Genomic DNA, 21,384 nt, shown 5'->3' on the forward strand with positions numbered 1-21,384 from the left:
TTTAATGTCACATCACCTCTTGGGTTTTGTCATTGTACAAATAAAAGCAACTTAAGTTCTATCAACTGGAAATAAATATATTCATAGATTTTAAAAACTGCTAGTCACCTAAAACAGGTCTACAAAAAAACTCAGAAAAGGAGAGTGATGGATAAAAGTGGTAAATGGTACACAGTTAAATTTAACAAGTAACACTCTTTTTCAAATGATAATTTGGGCATCAACAGTACAGAGAATTACTCTTAATCACTCTTAGGAGTTAAACGAAACTTAACTGGATGCATCAAAGAGTCTAGAAGGTGTCTTCTGGCAACAGTCAGCTATGAAACCCCAAACCCACTACACCACATCAATATTTACCAACTAACGAGTTGTTTGTTTACCTGCTTTTTTCAGCCACAGGCAAAATCCACAGTCTCAGAACTCATCATGTGACAGATGTATAAGTGGTGATAAATATCTAACCTGGTAGCCTTTGATGCGCTCCATCTCCTTACTGGCCAATGGGTTGCTTTTAACGACACACACCAGAGCTTTGACTGCTGCATACAGCCCCTCCACATCAGACGCCATGGCGACAAGGCCCAAGATGGCTGCCGCCCCACCCACATACTGCAGGTTGGTGGCCACAGGTTTGGGTACGAAGGCACGGACACCTGGAGGGGTAGGAATAAGGAGTGGCGTGTTATCCTCTAATGAAGCCACAGTATAAATATGACAACTTTAAACCGCATTCATGAGCTCTGAGTATAAAATAAATCTGAAGGGCTGAAGGTTAAAATGCTAATTTGGATATTTTACAAATTACAGCAGTTTAATGGAAATAACAAGGTGAGTGATTAAGATATTTTTTTGTGGGTTGGTTCAGGTTGTTGCTGCTACTTTCCCTCCCTGACTAGGACGACATCTGCAGTGCAGTACACTTTCTGTACCAAACCAAGCCCCTGAGCAATGACAGCACCACAGCAGATAACAGGATTTGTTGTTGGTATTATGGGCAATTTCCCGGTGTCACTGTGTTGGTTTACCTAAATATCCAATGACTGCAGCTCCAATGGTCCGGGCTGGCCCGTTGAGGTGGCCGGCAGCGTTGTGAATCAGCTTGACCGGGGTGGCATTTTCATGAGAGGACACGGCGAGCTAAAGACAGAGGGAGGGAAGAGGTTCAATCAAGAAATCCCAAACTCACAGCCACTGTTACATTTCTATCTTCTTTCTTTTACCTTTTTTGCATGGATTTGATTGGTTATTGGCAAATTTATCCAGTGTAGTCTTTGCTAATGTATATTTTCTTTGTCTTTGTTTGGGCTTGTTGTGGATGTGGTTAATTCAGGGGCATCAGAGGTTAGTGCTGAAAGCTGCAGTCTTGTATCAAGGTCTGAAATTTCTGACAGGCTTTGATTCAGCCAGTTAGAATGAAATATGAGGAGCTTTATTTATTTATTATAACATGATGGCCATTTAAGCAATGGAAAAACAGTGGAATAAAAACTGTCCTTTTGTTTCATTGTTTTTAAATTTGTTAAGAAGTGATGCATTTTCCTCACTGCTTGTACAATAAACCACTCTCTTCCTATTCTCCCACAAGCCTCTGCTGTGGGAGAAATGCCGCCTCTGCAGTTATTTGCCGTTAGCTCCCTGTGAGTTGCTGTGGGCCAAGGCTTAGCGGAGAAAGCTGGGAAATTACTTGACAGGTGGGGAGCGAGATAAGGATGGAGGAGGGAGCTCATTTGGAGCTCAAACACACACTTCTGGTGGGTGGAATAATAGGGTGGTGTGTTATTAGCTGTAAATGTATATATATGTGTGAATGACCATCCATGCAAATAGACTTAATGCATAAGAGTGAGTTTGACCTTTGCACACCAGTATGCACCTGCATGTTTGTCTGTATATGTGTGTGTCTGCTTACATTTATAAATGTAAAGTGAGCAACAGAAACTTCTGCAGGATTTCTATGCGATATAAATCTTTCCTCTTTGCAAACTCTGCAAATTTGCTAGACTCCAGCTTTCTCCCTCAGGAAGCTCACTTACTAAAAGTTAGAGTAAAGTAAATTTCCAACATGAAATTCATTTGCATTAAATAAAACAAAACTACAAAAAAACACTTTGAAAAAGAAGGAATTCACAGTTATGTCTTGAATGTTACTCAGTCAGATTAAATGAGCTATATGTAACTTTCCTCCCCTGCCAAGAAACTGGAGGTTTTTTCTTGAGACGGGCTTCATCCATCATTGTCATTATAAAACAAGAGGTTATTATATCCCCTCTGAGGAGTGGCTAGCTGGTTAGCATGCTAATGTCCGTAAAAGAAAAGATGTGGTAGAGACAAGAGTTAGCGTTGGCGTCGTTTCCACCTCTGGAGACAACTGTTAAAATTTGTAAAGAAATGAACTCACAATGTTTCTTCTGGACTGGTAAGTAAACAGCTGTCCATGCCAATGTAAGCTATGTAGCAACAACAAATGTTACACAGAGTTCCTTATAATTTAAATTTAAATATCTGACGAGATGAACAAGATGAATCCCTTTTCAGAGAAAACCTAACTGTTTCAAACAGCAGCAATCAGGTGTGGAGCCAGCACAATAATATGAAATATTATTGGAGAAGCATCTAAGGAAGTATATATAAAATGTATACATTTTCACTTTGCATTTGAAAAACTCATTCTCCATTATTTAAAGCCAATTATCAGATGGTTGAGTGAAATTTGTCCAGCCTATATGTTGCTTCTAGCCCATTCATCTCTGGTCTCACTTTTTCCATCTCCATGTTTGCTTCTCTTCCCAAATTTGTCAGTTCTCAAATTTACAAGGCCTAAATAAAACACAATGCTGACATGGTAACTTTCATTCTACAGAGCAGCAGTGTGTCTGACCTGTTTGGCGATGGCTTTGCTGTCCAGTTTGTTGTAGACTTTCCTGATCTTGGCCACAGTGAGTGTAGTCACAGAGAGAGCGTAGAGACTGAAGGACACCTTCTCCTCTGGCACCAGCGCCACCGGAGCGGCAGGGGCCACCTCTGTCTTCGAGTCTTTACCTGGAGCAATAAAAAGAGAGGTGAGAGGTATAAAGATAAAAAAGGGATTAAGAGAAAATTAATAGAGATTGAGGGAGAAAAGGTAATGGGTAGAAAGAGGGAAGACGAAAAAACTGAATTCAGGAAGACCACTCACAGGGCAGGTAGACAGCCTGGAAGCTGCCCACGTAGTTGGGTCCTAGTTCATAGATGGCAGCGACGCTCGTGGCAGGCAGCACCTCTTCCAGAAAGTGGCTGGGCCCCAGACGCCACACCAGGCTGGAGAGCTGGCGCTGGGCCGGTGGCGTCCCCACATACCCGTACACCGTGCTCACTACAGGAGGGTTGGTGGAGCCGGAGCCGCCCGGAGCACTGTGGACGTAGTGAAGCTGCAGGAGAGAGAAGGGAGGGTAACGATGAAGGTTATTGGTTATTTATTTATTCAGAAACAGGACTGGGTTGAAGCTTCCAGCCACACAGTTAACAAGTGTTACAGTGAGCTAATTTATGCAACTCTATCAAACTGTAGCTTTTTTTTATAAATGCAGCAGAAATGAACACAACAAACACTAAAAAGAAGATGGTTCCTTGAAAGAATTAACTTTTAATGTAAGTTCTAACAAAAAGTGATTGATACTACTGCTGAAATAATTAAATTAATCTGTTGATTGACAGATGTTTTATATCATTGCAAATAGAGCATGTTTGTTTTTTAGATTGTTGGTTGAACAAAACAAGACATTCGGAAACATCATTTTGAGCCCTGAGAAATTGTGTCACTTTTTTACTGATATTTCATGACCAAAGTATTCGATCGAGTGATCATAGATATGACAGCTCAGTTCAATTAGATTAATTTATAACGCTGCCCTAAATGTACAATACTCAGTAACATAAATTGCAGGGAATGTACAAAGGGTTACGATTCCAATGAATACACTGTGTACTCACTACAAAACAGCCAAACTGCTATTCATCTCACACTGTAATGTATTCATGTGCAGTATAATATTAACAATGTTATTTCTTATTGTACTATACTTCATATTTTAGTGTTTGTATATATATTTATCTTTTTATTATTAGAAAGAATCTGTGTGAAGCACTCATAATTTCTTTGTATGCAGAGCTTACAGTGACAACAAGGACTTTCTAATTCTAATTGTAATTCATTTAAACTTTTCTTTGAGCAAAGATCTATATGTTAGAGATGTGTAAATCTAAGGCTGGGGCAATCTGCACAATGCATCGTCTATTTATTATTCTCAACTCCTCAGTAAGAGAGCTAATTAATGAGTGATTAATGGAAGCTATCTCTGTTGTTGTTACTGGGTTATATATTTTCATTTTGCTATGAAGAGCACCCAAGGGATCCAAGGGAAACTACGGGTTTCTACAAAGACAGAGGAGATACTAGAGAGAGGATTTATGCTTTGCAGACACCCATTCACACGGGACCAAAAAAAAAAAAAAAAAAAAAAAACCACAAACACACTTACATGCACACAAATGCACAGATACATATGAGTGGCTTGTTGTTTCCTGTGTGAGGAGCTCGGCAGGAAATTAAGCCGTTGTTATCAGAGGAAACTGAGACTTGTGGTCTGCTCTCTAATCTCAGGGGGAATCTAAAGTCACTAAACCACAAGCCACATCAATGTGGACTGATGTGCTGCAGGGCTGCTGTTTAAATCCTTGATTACACTTTGTTTTTGTGATTCTTTATCAGGGCAGTGGTCAGTGCCCTAAACATCCTGGGCTATTTATGTGCTGTTTCCATTAAAGAGGGTTTAACTGCAAAGACACCAGTTATTGATCTTAACTTCTTACTGGGTTATTAATGCAATTTCTGTAATATATCATCACCATATGCAGGGATTTAGAACGAGCACAATCTGTGGACAGTGAGACAATCGCACACCCACTCACTCTTAGGTGCTTTATATAGCAGCCATCTTTAAAAACTGATTTTAGCATGTAAGAGGACAATGATAAAGGTACAGTTGGAATATCTACACTGTCTATTACTATCAATTTATCCATCTATATTACTTGATAATGCAAATGGAAAGGGATGCATATCAGCACATTCTGCATACACAGTATAGCTGCAATAGCATTTGGTTTCTCTGTTTTAGATCATTGTGAACTTGGTATCTTTGGGTTGGGTTGGTTGGGTTGGTCGGACAAAAAAAATATTTCGAAGACTACAGGACTTAAAATCATCAACAACCACAGCTTAGAAATCAATAAAGTACACACAGTTGTGATTATTGCAGCAAGATTTTATATCTGCTGAACCTGGAAGCTGTAAAATATTAGCTGAATTCTGATTCTGATTTCTTTTGCACATTGAATACAGCATTACATGACTTTAAAGACTATTTCCTGAATTGTTTAGGATTTATGATGCCACACAGTCTATGAATTTACCTTGACAGTGTTGATGAGCTGGCCGTCGATGTACAGCGTGGCCATGCTGTTCTTCAGCATGCCTTTGCTCATGACCAGCACCAGGTGGTGCCACTGGCCCTCGGCGATCAGCTCGCCGCAGCGGAAGCGAGCGCAGCAGGGCAGGATCTCATAGAAGGAGGCTTCTTCACTCGACTCGTCGGCTGCTTGATGGGGGGAGGGAGAGAGAAGTGGGGGCAATACTGATGAGTCAGAGGGCTGGGGCAGAAGTGAGAACATTAACTCTGGTGACCGACCAAAAATCCTTGAAGGGGAAGTTGTTATAGATATGCACATCTTTGTAATATTAGCAAGGGGATATCCTTAAAAGTATAAACTTTCAAACACAAACATCTACGTTAAAATGAGATAATTCATTCCATGGTTGTGAATATATATATTATTATGTACAGTATATACTATATACTGTCATTCATTCCCAGTTTGTTCTGAAAACCGACATGATGCAATAATTTAAATATTTCGCCTGCACTCACAGTAGGTCTGCAGCAGCTCCTCCTTGGTGGAGACGGTCAGTGAGCGGTCTTTAGCCGACAGCACCACAGACAGGCAGACGTAGTGCTGCTCGGAGGAGGTGGCCCGACGGACCATCGTCAGCAGCCGCACCGGGTGGGCCTGAGGAGCCGCGCTGAAGCGCTCAACGCAAAACCAAGTGGAGTAGCTGAGGCCTGACGGTGGAGGAAACAAGCGCTCTCCTGGAAGGTAGAAGTGAGGGAGCAAGGGGAAGGTGGAAGAAGAGATGAGAGGAGGTGTGACTTTCTTATGTTTCAAATGTCCAGTTTCAATATCGCATTTACTGCTGAATTTTCAGTAATGATGCAGTCAGGTGCTATATCTATAATTATAACACGTAAATTTTGCACAAGGAAACATTAACCTGTATAAAACAGGACAAACACAATTCTATGAACAACACAGTGAGTTTCCACCATTTGGAGTCCTCTGATAAGCTTTGTTAGTCCTTGACACACAGTTTGTCTACAGTAGTTTTAATGCAGCCTGCAACCTGCATACATCACTGTCTACTGATCCTGGTCAAGAAGAACCAGAGTTTGCAATGTGAATTTTTTTTCTGCTTGACTTTATTTCGTTTAATATTGTCACTCATTCATTTTGCCTTCATGATAATGATGATCTTGCAGGTTGTGTTTAAGGTTCAAGGCATTTTTTTTTGTCACTGAGGGGCAATTTGTTGCACAGCTGGCAGTAAATAAATACAGAAAATGCAATAATCACACGCAGCAACCTACACTCAAACAATTTACACAAAAGACAAAGAACCAATGGTAGAAGGAAATTAATTATGATTTCACTTCGAGGTGAAAAACATCAATAAGCCCCTTAGGTCATTTTATTTCATCTTTTTTTTTTACTCTAGTCATTCATTATTCTTCTGACTTATCATTTTACTGTGCAAGTTTGTAATTGTTTCAATTTATATAATTGTGTTGAGAGCATTTATACAGTTTAACGTCAGAGCAACACATAGTGTGCATAGAAAAGATGTAAACCCATCTGTCAGGGCAGAATTAGACAGACGGAGTCTCATTCTATTATCAAAAGAGATAAAAATCATGGAGCCACATGAAAAGAAATGACATAGCATCAGACCGAGCTGCCAAAACACAATGGCAGGAAAAAAGCTTTTCAGCCACAGAGTCCTGAACTAAGGCCTGGGAGTGACTCTTGCTCACTGTGCCTCAGGATATGACTGTCACTCAACTGGTTATCAGACTGGACCAAATTAAAATAGTCCCGAATACAGTAATTCACTGTCTGCTGGCACACCACCATCTGCTCCGAGCAAGATTAGGCTTCACTGAAAGACAAACCCAACAACAAGCTACATGCAAGCTCACTGGTACTGTTACATTATTTCTTATTTGTCGAACTGCTGCAAGAACAAAGACTAGTCTGAGCGAATGCATCTATTTCTGATGTGTATCAGTAGATGTTTTAGACAGCAGAGGTGTTATGAGTTCCTGGACGGACTGAAGACATTTTGATGAATGGGCCTCTCAGTGATGATGTCATTCACGAATATGGGACAGATAGGAGTGAGATAGGAGAGGGAAGCAGGGAAGGAAGACAGAGGGGAAGGAAGGGGGTTGAGATAAATGAGGCAAGGAAGAAGGGAAGGAAAGGGACAAAGAGAGCAGCGTAGATAGATTCAGGGCAAGAAAAAGAAGCGAACAAGTCAGAGAGAGAAAGAAAAAGGGAGATTGAGAAACCCAAGGAAAAGGAAAATGTGACTGACAGGAAGAAATGAGGGAGACAAAAGAGCAAGGTCTATAAATAGTGTTGGGTGACTGGCTGTGGAGGCAAGAGGAGGACGGCGTGGGGTGGATGAGTGCAGAAGGAGCTGAGATGAATAGGTAAACAGATGGAGGAATGATTGTACTGTATGAGTGGATGAGGAGGAGGAGGAGGAGGATCCATTAGGAGAGGAGAGGGAGCAGATATGAGGAGAGGAGAGGAGGCAAGAGCAGATATGAGGAGAGGAGAGGAGAGGAGAGGAGTCTAGCTGTGCTTCATAAATACTAAATGAGGATACAGACTAGAAAATCAACCATAACGTCATATATTAATTTTATCTCTGCCTTCAGGTCTCAAAAAGCCTCTTCTGTGAAATCTCTGTGGGTAAAATTGTGTTGTGTTTTTTATGAAGCATTTTTGTTTTTTATGAACAGGTTTGTTTTTAACACACTATATAATCCAGCTGACAATAAACCGAAGGCTCGAGGACTGGCGAGGCTTGCTACTGCAGATATGAATCTGATACCATGGAGGGAGTTGAAACACAGAGATCAGAGGGCGGCTGCCTGTTTGGGCTGTAGGTGTATTTTTTCGTCTGCGTACACAAATAATGAGCATCGGAAGACATACACTCTTTGTGGATGAGATGAAGGTTAAAAAAGACAGTGGGACTCAAGATAACACAAAGGAACACAGGTGAACTGGGCAAAAGATGGCGCACAAATACAACAAGCACAATGATGGAACGTGTTAATACCATGGGTGCAAGAAAAAAAAAAATTCAAAAACAGTCTGTTTTTTTTTTTTTTTTTTGCCAAACTGGACGATAAAGTGAGAAAATTGTCCCACAAATTGGCTGTTGGTTGGTGGTTAAATCCCACCCTTGTATTAAAATACTTTTCCATGGTTATGCAACATTCTCCTTTATTAAGAAAATGAAAAGCCAAATGAAATGTGGCACTTCAATGATGTGGTAGTTCAAAGACTTTAAGATTCATCAGATGTTAATTGATGTAGAATTGCCTGTTTACAGTCTCCTGCGGTGTACTTTGGTGGAAGAAGACTGGACAGATTGACTCTGAGCTGAGGGATGCAGCATTACATTTAGAAAACTCTTCCTCGAGGATCAGCTACCTGAAGCAATTTAAAGCTCCCATACTGTATAAAGTAAGATCTGATTGGCTGACTGACCAGTTGTTACTATAGATGTAAAACTACATTGAGATGATTTTGGTTCTTAAAACCACAAATATATCTTCTTATAGATATTAACACTTTAGATACAAACAAATACTTCAAATACACATGAACAGTGTAAAATATGGGACCTTTAACAATGAAGAGGTTTCTGTTCAGTTTCATATCATCTTCTCATGCTAACTGCCCAGTTGCTCCTCTGTTCATAATCAAACGAAATAAGATATTTTGAAATGCTGCAAATGTCTGGCGCAGCACTTTTATTTTGAAGTACTGTGACACAAAGCAGAGCTGGTATGTGCTCAGTCAGGTGACCGAGCCAGCTTCCTCCACAATATGGCCAAGTGTAAGCCAGCCTGGGTTGAAAATGATTTTCCTTCTGTCCAAGGAAGCAACTGTTTTACTGCCTTATTCTTCTTATTCTCAGACCAATGAACATGTGTGTTGTGAATACAAAAAAACAGAAACTTTAATTAAATTAATCAGTCATTTCAATGGGTTTTATGTCTCAACTGGACTGAAAATTGTAAATCCATTAACACAAGGCCACAAATAGCGCTTGTCAAGAGCTAAGCTTTGGTGAACTTTGACCTCTGAGGTATCGCAGAGCCAGGAGGTCAAAAAGAGAAGAAAAAATATGATATTAGCAGTGTTGTACCATATAACCCTGCTCTGCCAGAATATAAACTATTCACAAAAAAGACATTATTTGTGGAGAGTTGTCTCTTCAATGAACTTTTTGGACTATTAGCAACTGAAATAGCAAGCAAGCAGGCCGTTGTGGCTGTTTAATGCTAGCATGTTCCCAGCTCGCTTACAAGTTCCTCATCAGTTGAATATATCACCATATTCCAACATAAGCGAGTACAATGAAAAAGACTTTTTACCTGTGCCCATCCCGCTCAGCACCGCTCCATCGCTGACACCTGAGGCGTTGGTGTTGTTGGTGGGGGCATTGTGTGGCGCCAGACTGGGCAGAAACAGGCACCTGTTCAGGACAACAGAGGACAGATTAATGAGCGTTATCTGAGGAAAACAGCTGTAACAGACACAAAACATGTCAGCTTATAGATGTAGCTATTGTGGGAGAGCTTTAATGCAGGTTTGCTGAATGATTGCTTCTGCAGTCTGGCTCCGTCCCTGAGATAAACGTCCACAAAAACCCATCCAAACGTACAACAACAGTCTGGTAATTCAAGTGCTTGGAGACACAGGAGCTTTGTATTTCAATATGGAAATTTCAATTGCCTAATACTCAAGGATTAATGATGTATGAAAGGAGGTTGGAAGGAGGTGGGGTGAATGCACATACTCAGGCTAGTTTAACAAAAGGAATCTGCACACTCTCAGTCAGTCACATCCTCTTGAACTTTACCTTAGGTCAGAGCTGATCCTGATGATAATATGACAACTGCAAAAAAACGAACTGCACGAAGACGTTAAAGTCTTCCATAAGCTCCCTTGTTATTTGGTCTGATAACATTTAAGTCTGATGTCTGTGCGCAGTGTCGTCTCTGTTCTTCAAGGACTTTTCTTGCAGACAAAGACTGAAAATCATTCCACAAAATTACAGAGAATTTGACATGTGAGTTGGCGTTGTATTCTGCTGAGTCACTGCCCCTCAGTGAAGGTGCTATTTCCACCTCTCTAATCATCCTGAACCAGCACTGAAGACACTGGTGCTTTGGGAAATGAACATGGGGATTTGGGATTTATCTTTTTTTTCTTTGTTGAGAGACAAAAAGACCTCAAAGAGTGCAAAGGCACTGAGGAGAATTCAACCAGAAACCTGAGAGACCTGGACTGAACTGCACTGGAGGACAGCCCTAATGACAGCTGTTCACAGCAGAAAGCCTAAGTCACAGTAACTAGATACTGTATCTGCACAGGAAATATGAAACTATAAATTAAACCATTCAGTCTCCCTTTATGATTTTCTCCTATATTAATACTGCAGGGAACAGTGTTGCGAAGAAACACTGCGTCTATCTAGAGTCGATGTCTATTAGTTAGCCGGCTAACTGCACTACCATTCCTGCTAACTTCCTCGCTCTTATCTTAATTAAGAGCGAGGCTTGGTTCATTTTTCATATGCAATTCAATAGCAATAGCTTAGCACAAATCAGTGGGAATGAGCACCACTGTGCAGCTCCTCCTGGAGACTGTAGAGCACAACTCCACTTCTGTCAAAAACTCAAGTGTGTGTATGCAGTGTCGAACCACACGTAATTACACTAGTGCTTTAATTACATTCATATGTGCACAGTTATTTGAGTAGTTAAATGATTCTTTTCTGGTTCAATTGTGAAACTATAAACAGTTTTGGGTCATAATAGGAAATGAATTTTTTTTTTTTTTGGTAACTTTACCATTGCTTCTCTCTATTTCATCCTGACCACTGACCACTGGAGGCAAACCCAGGTAATGTGTTTGTTATGCAGTCCTCTCCTCACACTTTGTGTAGGGCATCTGCATGAGCTAAGGGCGTTGCTCAAAACTCAAACAGTGACATCATCATCATGGATAACCTCCTGAATCTCAGCCTGAAGAAGAATCACCATGGCCACACTTAAGCAGTTATGGTAAACAAAACCAAGGCTGAGTATCTGGCTCTTTTCATGAATTTTGGGGTATTTTAGCGTTTTTATGTTTACAACATAAGTAGACATTTTGCTATAAACTGGCATATGACTTTTTTGTATTATATTCTGTTATAATTTCATATCACATGTACATTGCCAATTTCATCTTTTTTTCTACACTAGCTTTGCTGTAGTTCAACTTCTTCAAGTGGTAGCTGTGCTTTTAAAGTAGCTTCTCCAACACTGTGTATATGTGGGATTGAATCAAAATAAACGACAGGAACATGTCATCCGGTGCAAAGGTGTGGCTCTTTTGGACAATAATGGAGCTCTACAACCCAGAGGAATAAGACATATCAGTACTGGTTGGTGAGATTAAATCATTGTTGGTTTTGGTCCTTCGATGGAACTTGTTGGCGATAAGAAAAAACTCCAGCTTCTAAAATGTCTTTGTTTTAGATGACTGTAAATGGAATATCTTTAGGGTTTAGGACAATTTGAAGACATAAATGTTATTGCACTTACACAGCACTTTTCTAGTCTTATTAACTCCTCAAAGCGCTTTACATTACAAGCCACATTCACCTATTCTCATACACTGATGGCAGCCATCAGAGACAGTCTGGGGTTCACTCAGACTGGAGGAGCCAGGGATCGCACCACCAACCTTCTGAGTGGACCTCTTGCTCTACCTCCCGAGCCACAGCCACATATAAACTACTGAGCGAGGCTTTTTAAAAAAACTATTTTCTGTCTTTTTATATTATTAATAATTAATTACATGTGGTACATTACAACAACATTAATAAATAATAAAATCATTCATATCATCATATCATAGTAGCAGCCCTACATATAATCCAGTTACTATTACATCCTTTTATTAGCTCGCTATAAATTATGCATTTTGAAAAAGACACTGCACGAGGCCAGAATTTATCTCTTAATTTTTTTTCATGTAGCTTTCTTTCCACCTGGACAGGAAGGTCAGGGGTCAGGGTTCCATGCAGGACAGCATCCCTGAAGCTGGCAGCGATTCAATGACTTACTCAAGGACACTTCTCAAGGGCAGACGCTCTGTCTAACTAATGAGAGCATCGCCCTGCTGCTTCAGAGTAACTACATGTATGCCGTCTTTTCTCCCCCCATTAGTCATCAGCATGATAACATTAAAAAAATAAAAAATCACCAGCTTGCCATGCAAATTTTTCTATTCAAAAGTCTGAATGAGATGCAGGTTTTTAGTTCTTCTTCAGAAAAGAGGGTCTCCTCCTCCCCTCCACCTACACTGATACCATCTCCCCCCCCTCCCCTTGTGAGACGGCTGGCTGGGTGAGTGTGCATTTGTGTGTCTAAGTGTGTTTAAGCATGTTGTGCCCGATGGAGCTTGGGTATGTGCATGTGTGTGTGGGTGGAGGGAGAGAGAGAGAGAGAGAGAGAGAGATCCCTAATAGCAGCAGGGGCATCAATTTTTCATGCTGACAGATGGGAGGGAAAGGAGGGGTAGTCTCTCTATGTGTGCCAGTGTGTGTGCGTGTGTGTGTGTGTGCGTGCGTGCGTGTGTGTGTCTCCTCATGTGTTTACACTGAGCAGAAAGTGGGCCAGTGCCTCGTTGCCACTGCGCTGCTTTGCTGTGTTTTCAGGAGAAACTCCATGTTCTTTTCTGATGTGGCTGCAGCGACCAGGAAACAGAAAAGCTACTAGATGATGAAGCAGGAACTGTGATCACAGGGAGGGTGAGAGATATGTAAATACATGAACCAAAAGGTCACTGAACTTTGATCCTGATAATTAGAAAATGTTTTAACAATATCAAGGAAGTTTAGTGAACTGTTGTAGAATCTACAGGAGTCTGTTCTGTCCAATATCAAATGTTAATCATAATAAAGTTGATCTAATCAGTTCCTCCTTGAGTCCAAGTGGAAATCTGAGACAAATTTTAAGAAGTTCCTTCAAGCCATTAGGGTTATGCCTCTGGCCCTGGCTGTCGTCAGAACAGAGACATAACAACAACATCATCATCATCACCATGATCGTGGGCAGCAGCCAAACTTTATGTCTAGAAGTTGAGTGCAAACCTAGCAGAAGAAAAACAGCAGCAGAACGAAGAGAAACCACAATAATGTGAGGAAAGCACAGAGCTGGGCAGAATGAGCATCCACAATGATGAAGGGCAACACATGTCAGCGGCGTAAGACACACATCAAAACAAAGCAGCGCTGCCGGTGCCCCTTTGCCCCTTTTTCTTTGAAAGTGAAGGCTTAAAAGGCAATTAAGGCAATTTCAACTTCGCAGCCTTGGTCTTCAACAACATAGAATATACACACATTCCCAATAACAGTGATGCTATTTAATAATTCAGTGCAGGTCAGGTATTCACAGGAAATACCCTCTGGCATTTTGCCGAAACATTTACACTGACCTTTTAGAAGACATCTCCTCTTTTCTTAAACCTTGTCTCCTTATGAATATTAATAAAAAAATATATCACATGTCGTAGTCTGAAGTGTTTCTCAACAGTTGTTTACTCTGTGTTAGCCTTAACGTGTGTGCTTGGCACATGCAGACATGTTTTGCTAAAAGTGTGCAGGTAAATTGCCAAGGTCACATCCCACACGCCACGACTGACCCTAAACCTTCACTGCGCCGCTAACATACAACAGGAAGCCCGGGTGCAGCGGAGCCTGTCAGCAGCAGCAGCAGCCCCAAAGTGGCAAAGAGGGTCATGTGACATAAAAGGCAGAAAATAAGCCTATTTGTATGCGCGGCTCCGCAACTGGAGGCGAATAATGGTGTCCTGCTGAGACAGTTTGCAGGTGCCGCTGTGAGGTAAAAAAAAATAAAATAAAATAAAAAACACACACACACACACAACCTATTTCATTGCAGGGAAAAAAATAACATGTGGCCCCCTGAGGTGTGTCACTGGTGAGGAAAATTTCTCCACAAAGAGAAACATTTGGAAGAAAGTTTACAGAAGAATGGTCAGCATCTGTTGCTGCAAGAGGTTTTGAAAAGCATGTAATGAACAGTGAGAAATTACTGGATTTATAGAGAAACCCTGAAGGCAACAATCAAAACCGTGTCAGTGGTGCAGTTTAAATCCTCCTATAGCCATTTATTATAGATGTGGAGGCAGTTTGCCACAGTGATGAACCTACAGAGAATTATGCTTGTGTGCTGCGGGTCTGAAAAACCCAAGTTCACAACCTGCACAAACCGAACAGCAGCTCAACAGCCAGATATTTTTCTCATGAACTGGTGGAGACCAAACCAGAGCTAAAAATTAATGTGAATTTTACTCTGTGTCAATTTGATATTTAAATAATTCAACAATTCGTCCTCATATTAGCCTTAAGAAATGCAATAATATATTTGTGTTTTTCCAGCACGTTCTTGCCAAAAGAAATCAACTAATGCAACTTTTAAAGTTTTATAAGCTTTACAAATCTGTAGCATTTCACCAACTAACTGTTACTACATATAAATTCTGCCTTTTGATAAAAGAGCTTTGACCATAATAGCTAAAATTGTATTCCCCAATGAAACTCTGCTTCCATCTAATTTAATGTAGTTTCATGCTGACTCACCCGAAGCCCTCCAGCGAGGTGTCAAACTCCACACATGCAGGCGTGACGGCCGATCCGTGCAGGCGGATGTCATGGGGTGTCGTCATGGACACCAGGCACTTGACTCGGGTGAGGGGCACGGTGCTGCCCTCGGCGGAGCGCACCAGGCTGCGGCTGATGCGGTACTGGCCATTATCCTCTGCCGGGGTGGTGAAGACGCTGTCGGGCCCGAAGCCCTCCATGGACATGGTCATGCTGTCTGTGGAATCAGGGAGGTCAGGGTAAGTTCAGGAGCCACAGATATGACATCATAATAATCCAACATCAATGAGCGGAAAACTGACGAGATTCAATCTAGTGAGGTTCGGCTGTGGTAAGTAAACTTGTTTCCGATTGTAACTACACATATTTTAGCAACGGTGAACAAGGGGGCAGAAAAAGATTTATATTCTGTAATCTAAAGAAAGAGAAACTTCATAACCTTCACACATTTGTTTTCATCATATTTACTGCTGTTTCCCTACTTTAGTATTATATAGCACAATATAGAACTATTGGACAATTGAATTTCCCCTAGGGGTCGAAGTCAGTTGATGTGTCAGTCAGTCGGTGTGCTCTACCAGGTGTGACAAAGACAGGTTAGACCACAAGAAGAATTACAACACCCGTCAGTGGCAGCTGCTTAACCACACTAGACTATCTTCTCACAGACGGAGAGTTAGCACAGTGTGTTCTAACAGTGGCTGTTTGCAAAGAGCAGTAATTAGTGAGGACTTAATATCCATTCTCAGCTGGGAGGAGACACAATTAACAATTAAGCCATGCTGATGAGCCCACAAAATTACAAACATGAACAGCTGGTAATAGAAAACAAACCATTAGCATTAGATTCAAGGCGGTCTTTGTTTAAATAGAGTATTTACACATCAACTGGATTTTAATCTGAGGCCAGGGAGATGTTTTTGTGTTTCCTACAGGCTGACAACTTGCTGCTTTGCTTACAAATGAACGCACTTCTGTTCAGCAGCTTGGCCGTTAGGCAACCCTTCTTCGTATGCACCTCATGCACTATCAACATAAAATGTTTGTATACATCCAAGGTGCAGAGTTTCCCATATTTAACACAGTGATACATGGCAGTTAGAGTTGTACTAAAGCCAGGCTGCTTCACTGACTGTGGAATCGTCTCAACCTTTTTGAAAACCTATCGAATTATTGGCCCCTTCTCCACCACTGAGCTGGTGCCGGTAATTTCCTCCGAGCCATTAAACTTTGACGGAAAGCTCATCCTCTGCAATCACAGCCTATTCACTGGAGGATTCGTCCAATGAGCTCTGAGAGTGCGAGCAAAGGAGAAAAAAAAAAATGCAGAATTGCTGGAAGATTGATGACCTTTTTTTTCAAGATTTTAGTACTGAGTGAGACTCTCTCCCAAGAGGAAGCTGGTATCACATTGGCAGATGGCAATGGCTCCCAGATGACATCATCATTTCATAACTGCACTGGAGGACTACTGTCGGCTTCAATAGCTCTTCAATTCTCTGCTATTAAAAAGTGATAGGTTCACTTATAAAGACAGTGTCACTTCTGCCCACAAATTCAAACACGCTATAATCACTGATAAAAACACATTGAGAACTGTATTTATCTGTATCTGTATTTACTTTTACTAAACATTTGTTTCCTTGTCTACTACTTGTAAAGCCTCAGTCCACAGAGAAATGGACACAGAAACTGTGCCTTAAAATGAGCAATCAGGACTTCTGGAACTTTGTGATGTCACAAAGCTAGCCATGCCCCAAGTCCAGTCCACCTGGACCCGCCATAAATTCAATAAATAAATACTTCCAATAAAAAACTTGCTATGCCATGACATACAGCAACTGTTGGTAAAAACCCACTCTGCTAACATTTACATTAGCCCAACAGCAACTTCTTATTTATCATTTGGAGGTAATAACATATTGTGATAAAGTTTTATTACATTTATAAAGGAAAAGACATTGATCATATAATAATAACAAAAATTTACCAAAATTTTAATTTAGAGGCAATAAAATAGAAAAACTACAACACAAAAAAGTCCTATGCTGTTAAAGGTCCAGACAGCCTGGCCCCTCAATGCCTCTCTAGAAACCAACTGCACAGATTTATTTTAAACAGGTGAAAATACCAGGAACAGCACTTCCTCTCAGACCCCAGGAACAGTAACTATCGTGATCAAAACTAGGATGAGAGCTGCTATTGTCTTACTTCTCATCTCTGCGTCGTAGCTGAGGGAGCTCGGTTTATGGACCCGGTACTGCTTCAGTAGCTTCTTGTCCCAGGCGCCGCAGTTCAGAGGGTTTCCAAGACGTAAGAACTCCCTGGAGGGGAAGACAACCAGGAAGTCAAAAAAATATACATATCAACAAAGAAAAAATGAATCGAATGTGCTTTAACTTTGCCGAGCTGCCATACCAGCTTTTATTTGAGCATAATTCACCATTAAAGTAACATGTCTGATTAATTGATCACAACCTATTTAAATTAATTAGCTGTTGGTGTTACAGAAAACTCAACATCAGCAAGTCATAATTGATCTATAACAAAATAGCTAGGGCTACACTCACCATTCAACCAACAAACTGCATGAAGCGAAAAGTACGGTAATGACAGCATCTGACTCCGGATAAAGGGGGAAAACCAGCGGTAAACTTGAAGTAATACTGCATTTTATTCATGGGAACCTTTCATGATAATCAAAGACCTTTAAACAGCGGAAGATCAATATTAAAAAACAGGTTGTTTATTAGCCTGTTTTACAGCTTTCATTAATTATGTGCCTGGACCTGCTCAGTAAAAGCAGTATGGCTGCCAATCCAATCATAAACATTCCTATATGTTCTGTACTGTAAAGCACTCTGGATAATAACATCCATCACAGTGTAAGCAGTGTGTTAAGGCAGCTGTTACTCTGCAGGTTGACTTCTACACTTCAGCTGCCGTGGTTAACAGCATGTTTTAGTCTGTTTGAAAGTCAGCGATGAGGGTGACTGGCATGTAAATGACATGAATGCAAAGAGTCCCACTTGTCAGAGCGCTGAGTGAGTGACACCAGCGTCTGCATCCAGACAGCATCAGAACAACACCAAAGACACAGAGAGACTCTGGAGCGTTGCTGCCGGCTGATGTTGGCAGAGCAGCAACAAAATGAGAGAAAAAAAAAAAAAATGCAGGAGAATTTATGACGGCAAATTGACAGAAGATGACTGACAGCACAGGAGTGAGCCAGACACACAGAGAGAAGAGGAATGAGAGGAGGATGGGAAACAGGTTGACAGCTACAGATATGTTTACCTCCAGCACAATTACATGGGGAGAGAAAATCAGCCGAGGAGGCTGCATTTATATTTGAAAAGAAACAACGGCATGCATGTCAAATAAGTTTCCCCCTGTTCCTCAACCCCAAACTCCCATCTCACTTAACCAGTCAAGCGGGAAATGAGAATCTCTCAGTTTTGTCTGTATACATAGCCCTCCTTCACAGCAGAGTACACCTCTCACGTCATGTCATTTTTCACTGGAGGGAAAACCTCACGTTCTGAGGCAGGAGCATCAGGACACAGCGACTGGTTCCAATAGTGAGAGAAATTGCTAGAAGAGGTGAATACTTGTGGCACTTATTTCTACTCATTTCGTATCTTACAAACTGTTTTTACAAGAAGTGGAGTGAGAAAAAACATTCACATCAATTCTGAGTTGGAGATACCAGGAACTTTACAGCTACAATATAGCAATAAATATCCATTAAAAAGATAACTTTATGCAGTTTGTATCTGGTTTCAATTTTAGCATCTTACTTGTGGACAAACATGCAAAAATGTTAATAGTTAACAACTTTAGCGAGCTAGCATGCTAGTAAGCTAACATGGTAAACATGACATATCAATGTTAGCACGATAAATGTTAAATGTTGCATATTAAATGACTGATCAGCGAGGTCAGAGGTGTGCTCTAAAACCACACCCAGCAATGATGTCACAGGGTCCCGGAGTGCACCTGTACGTCACTGCGGAGACTTTAAACTCACTGAGGTCATCAAAAGCTAAATTTTCAGGGGGTGTGAAGTTTTTCTTTAAACATCAGCATGTTGAAATATCCAATCAGCATGCTAATGTAAGCACTCAGCTCAGAGCACCCATCTGAGCCTAATTACAGCTGAGGTTGATGAGGAAGCTGAATTTGAGATGCCCCAAAATGGCCACCGAACAGACGATAAACTCTGTGGGTAACAGCATGGCCTTCCATCTGGTGCCACCGCCACCATAAACATAACAACAAAAACTCACAATGTTTGATCCAGTAGTGGGGAATTTTGTTTTATGGTGGAAATCCCCACAGGCTTGCTAATACGGCTGCAGAGCTTTAGTTTTGTGTTTCTTCTACCTGCGTTTTTGTTATGTTTTACAGCCATTTTAATCCCTTTTAATTCTTTGCACAAGCTGAAAATCACACATAAAACACACCTGTCCCCATGAAAAGAGTGTATCAGATAATAAAACTGATACTTGCTAAAAATCTGGCCCACATACACCAACACAGAATATTCACAAAAGCAACCATCAAAATACCAGGAAACACACGCTTTAGGGTTGAAGTTCAGTGTAGATTAAATACCATAAACCAGCTCCAGTACCTGAGTGCCATCGGCTGCAGGGCCTGCGAGGCCAGCCTCTCAAACATCCTCTGCAGCGGTGGGTGCAGTGGGTGGTCTTCATCACCCAGGGCCTGACTGCAGCGCTGCAGCAGCCGCTGGTGGAGGCAGGCTTCACACAACACCTGCTGGTTCCTCTCACTGTTCACCAGGAGCTGGAGGATGTTGGCCACCGCCAGCTGCAGGTCGAGAGCATGCTGGGGGAAGACGGGAGGAGGAGAAACGTGGAGGAATTAAACAGCAGCTTACAGAGACGGAAACCTGCCAACTGTAAGAGATTCGTTCAGTACCTTTGTAAGAAACGTTGCAAATCAGTGACTGATTTCTGGCAATATGGATTTTGATATGATTTTAACAGCAATGTGAGGGGGTACCTTAACCTTGCCAAGTATTTATTTGATGGATTAGCTATAAACAGACATTCCTATGTCGTTGCCAACAGTTTCTCAATTTAAGTATTATCAATAGTCAGAAAAATCATATACTGTGACAGAAGATTTTACCCGTAGTGCCGCCCCTACAACATGACACTGGGTCATTTTACAACTTTACAAGCACAGCTAATTAGATAGATATCTTGGATTTAGAAAGTCAGGTTTAAGCCTAGTTTCAATCCTTGATTAAAAAAGTAGTAGATAAATAGGTAGTAGATAAAGTAGGTAAATACTACAAACAAACTTTTGCACACATACTTGGTCGGCTTTGACATGTAAAAACCACTGTGACCAACAGATAAAAAAATGCACTCTCCTGCCCTGCACATGACCCTTTAACTCCTCCCACTCTGAGAGGAAGTACATTTCCTCCCTGTGCTTCCTCACCTCTGGCTGGCTGTTGGAGGAGACAGAGGGCAGCAGGTCCAATATGGCCAGGACAGCCCCCGGGTGGATGACCACCATGTCAGATGACAACGATGAGGAGGAAGCGGAGTGGGAGGGGTTAGTTAGGTGGAGTTTCAGGTCTGTGAGGGCTTTGACTGGGGCAGGGGGTCCCGACGTACCGTAGTATCCATGTCTGGGAGAACAGGGAGAAAAATAAGTTAAGTTTAGTTTAGTTTAGTTTAGTTTAGTTTAGTTTAGTTTAGTTTAGTTTAGTCCAGCAAAGACAAATCAAGTTATTCACACAACAGCGACACATGTAAAACATCTAAAACATTAGTGCTTTTAGCTGCAAATCCAACTTTTGATCTGCATAGTTCTGTTTTTCTTTCAGATTTTACTCTTTGTGTTGAGTATTTATCATGGAGAACTCTCCTGATCCGTGTTAATGTGTCTCAGAGGACGCATTTATTAAGATTTGAAAATTCAATCATCATAATCTCAGTTCAGTCTGACCTGCCACCAGCTGTGTGTTGTCAAACTTGGATTTTTGGTTTTTTTTGTCTTGAGTGAAAATTACTTGGGAGCCCTACTCTACAGTAAAATATGTAAGTGGCTCACAGAAGAAGGAAGAATATTCATATATACAGCCACAGTGTCTCCCAGAAGAAAACTTTGTCTCTTACTTCAGTGGAAGCATTCTCATAATGAGGATGGGACTAATTACATTACTGAATCAATGTAAGAATTGCTTTTTAACACTTTGATGCCAG

At 41.1% G+C, this 21,384-nt stretch overlaps 1 protein-coding gene across 8 annotated transcripts in view; it reads right to left on the bottom strand.

Moving 5' to 3' along the window:
* wdfy3 (WD repeat and FYVE domain containing 3) overlaps nt 1-21,384 on the bottom strand; it is a 101,985-nt gene that overhangs the window by 32,160 nt on the left and 48,441 nt on the right. For 6 of the 8 annotated variants that reach the window (XR_011691674.1, XM_071483816.1, XM_071483817.1 and 3 more), the window contains 11 exons: nt 20,615-20,807; nt 19,776-19,990; nt 17,351-17,463; nt 15,119-15,356; nt 9,834-9,934; nt 5,970-6,188; nt 5,455-5,639; nt 3,179-3,410; nt 2,882-3,042; nt 1,029-1,140; nt 466-656 (listed from right to left, as the gene is read on the bottom strand). Coding sequence is in view for 7 of the 8 variants with exons in the window: in XM_071483816.1 (XP_071339917.1) it covers nt 466-656; nt 1,029-1,140; nt 2,882-3,042; nt 3,179-3,410; nt 5,455-5,639; nt 5,970-6,188; nt 9,834-9,934; nt 15,119-15,356; nt 17,351-17,463; nt 19,776-19,990; nt 20,615-20,807 (1,960 nt within the window). In the remaining variant the exon portion in view is untranslated. The remainder of the gene's footprint in view (nt 1-465; nt 657-1,028; nt 1,141-2,881; nt 3,043-3,178; nt 3,411-5,454; nt 5,640-5,969; nt 6,189-9,833; nt 9,935-15,118; nt 15,357-17,350; nt 17,464-19,775; nt 19,991-20,614; nt 20,808-21,384) is intronic. The other 2 variants (XM_071483818.1, XM_071483813.1) reach the window with 1 other exon arrangement.

The sequence above is a fragment of the Trachinotus anak genome, unplaced genomic scaffold (assembly GCF_046630095.1).
Source record: "Trachinotus anak isolate AG129_WGS33_773 ecotype Australia unplaced genomic scaffold, CSIRO_AGI_Tana_v1 ptg000008l, whole genome shotgun sequence".
NCBI lineage: Eukaryota > Metazoa > Chordata > Actinopteri > Carangiformes > Carangidae > Trachinotus > Trachinotus anak.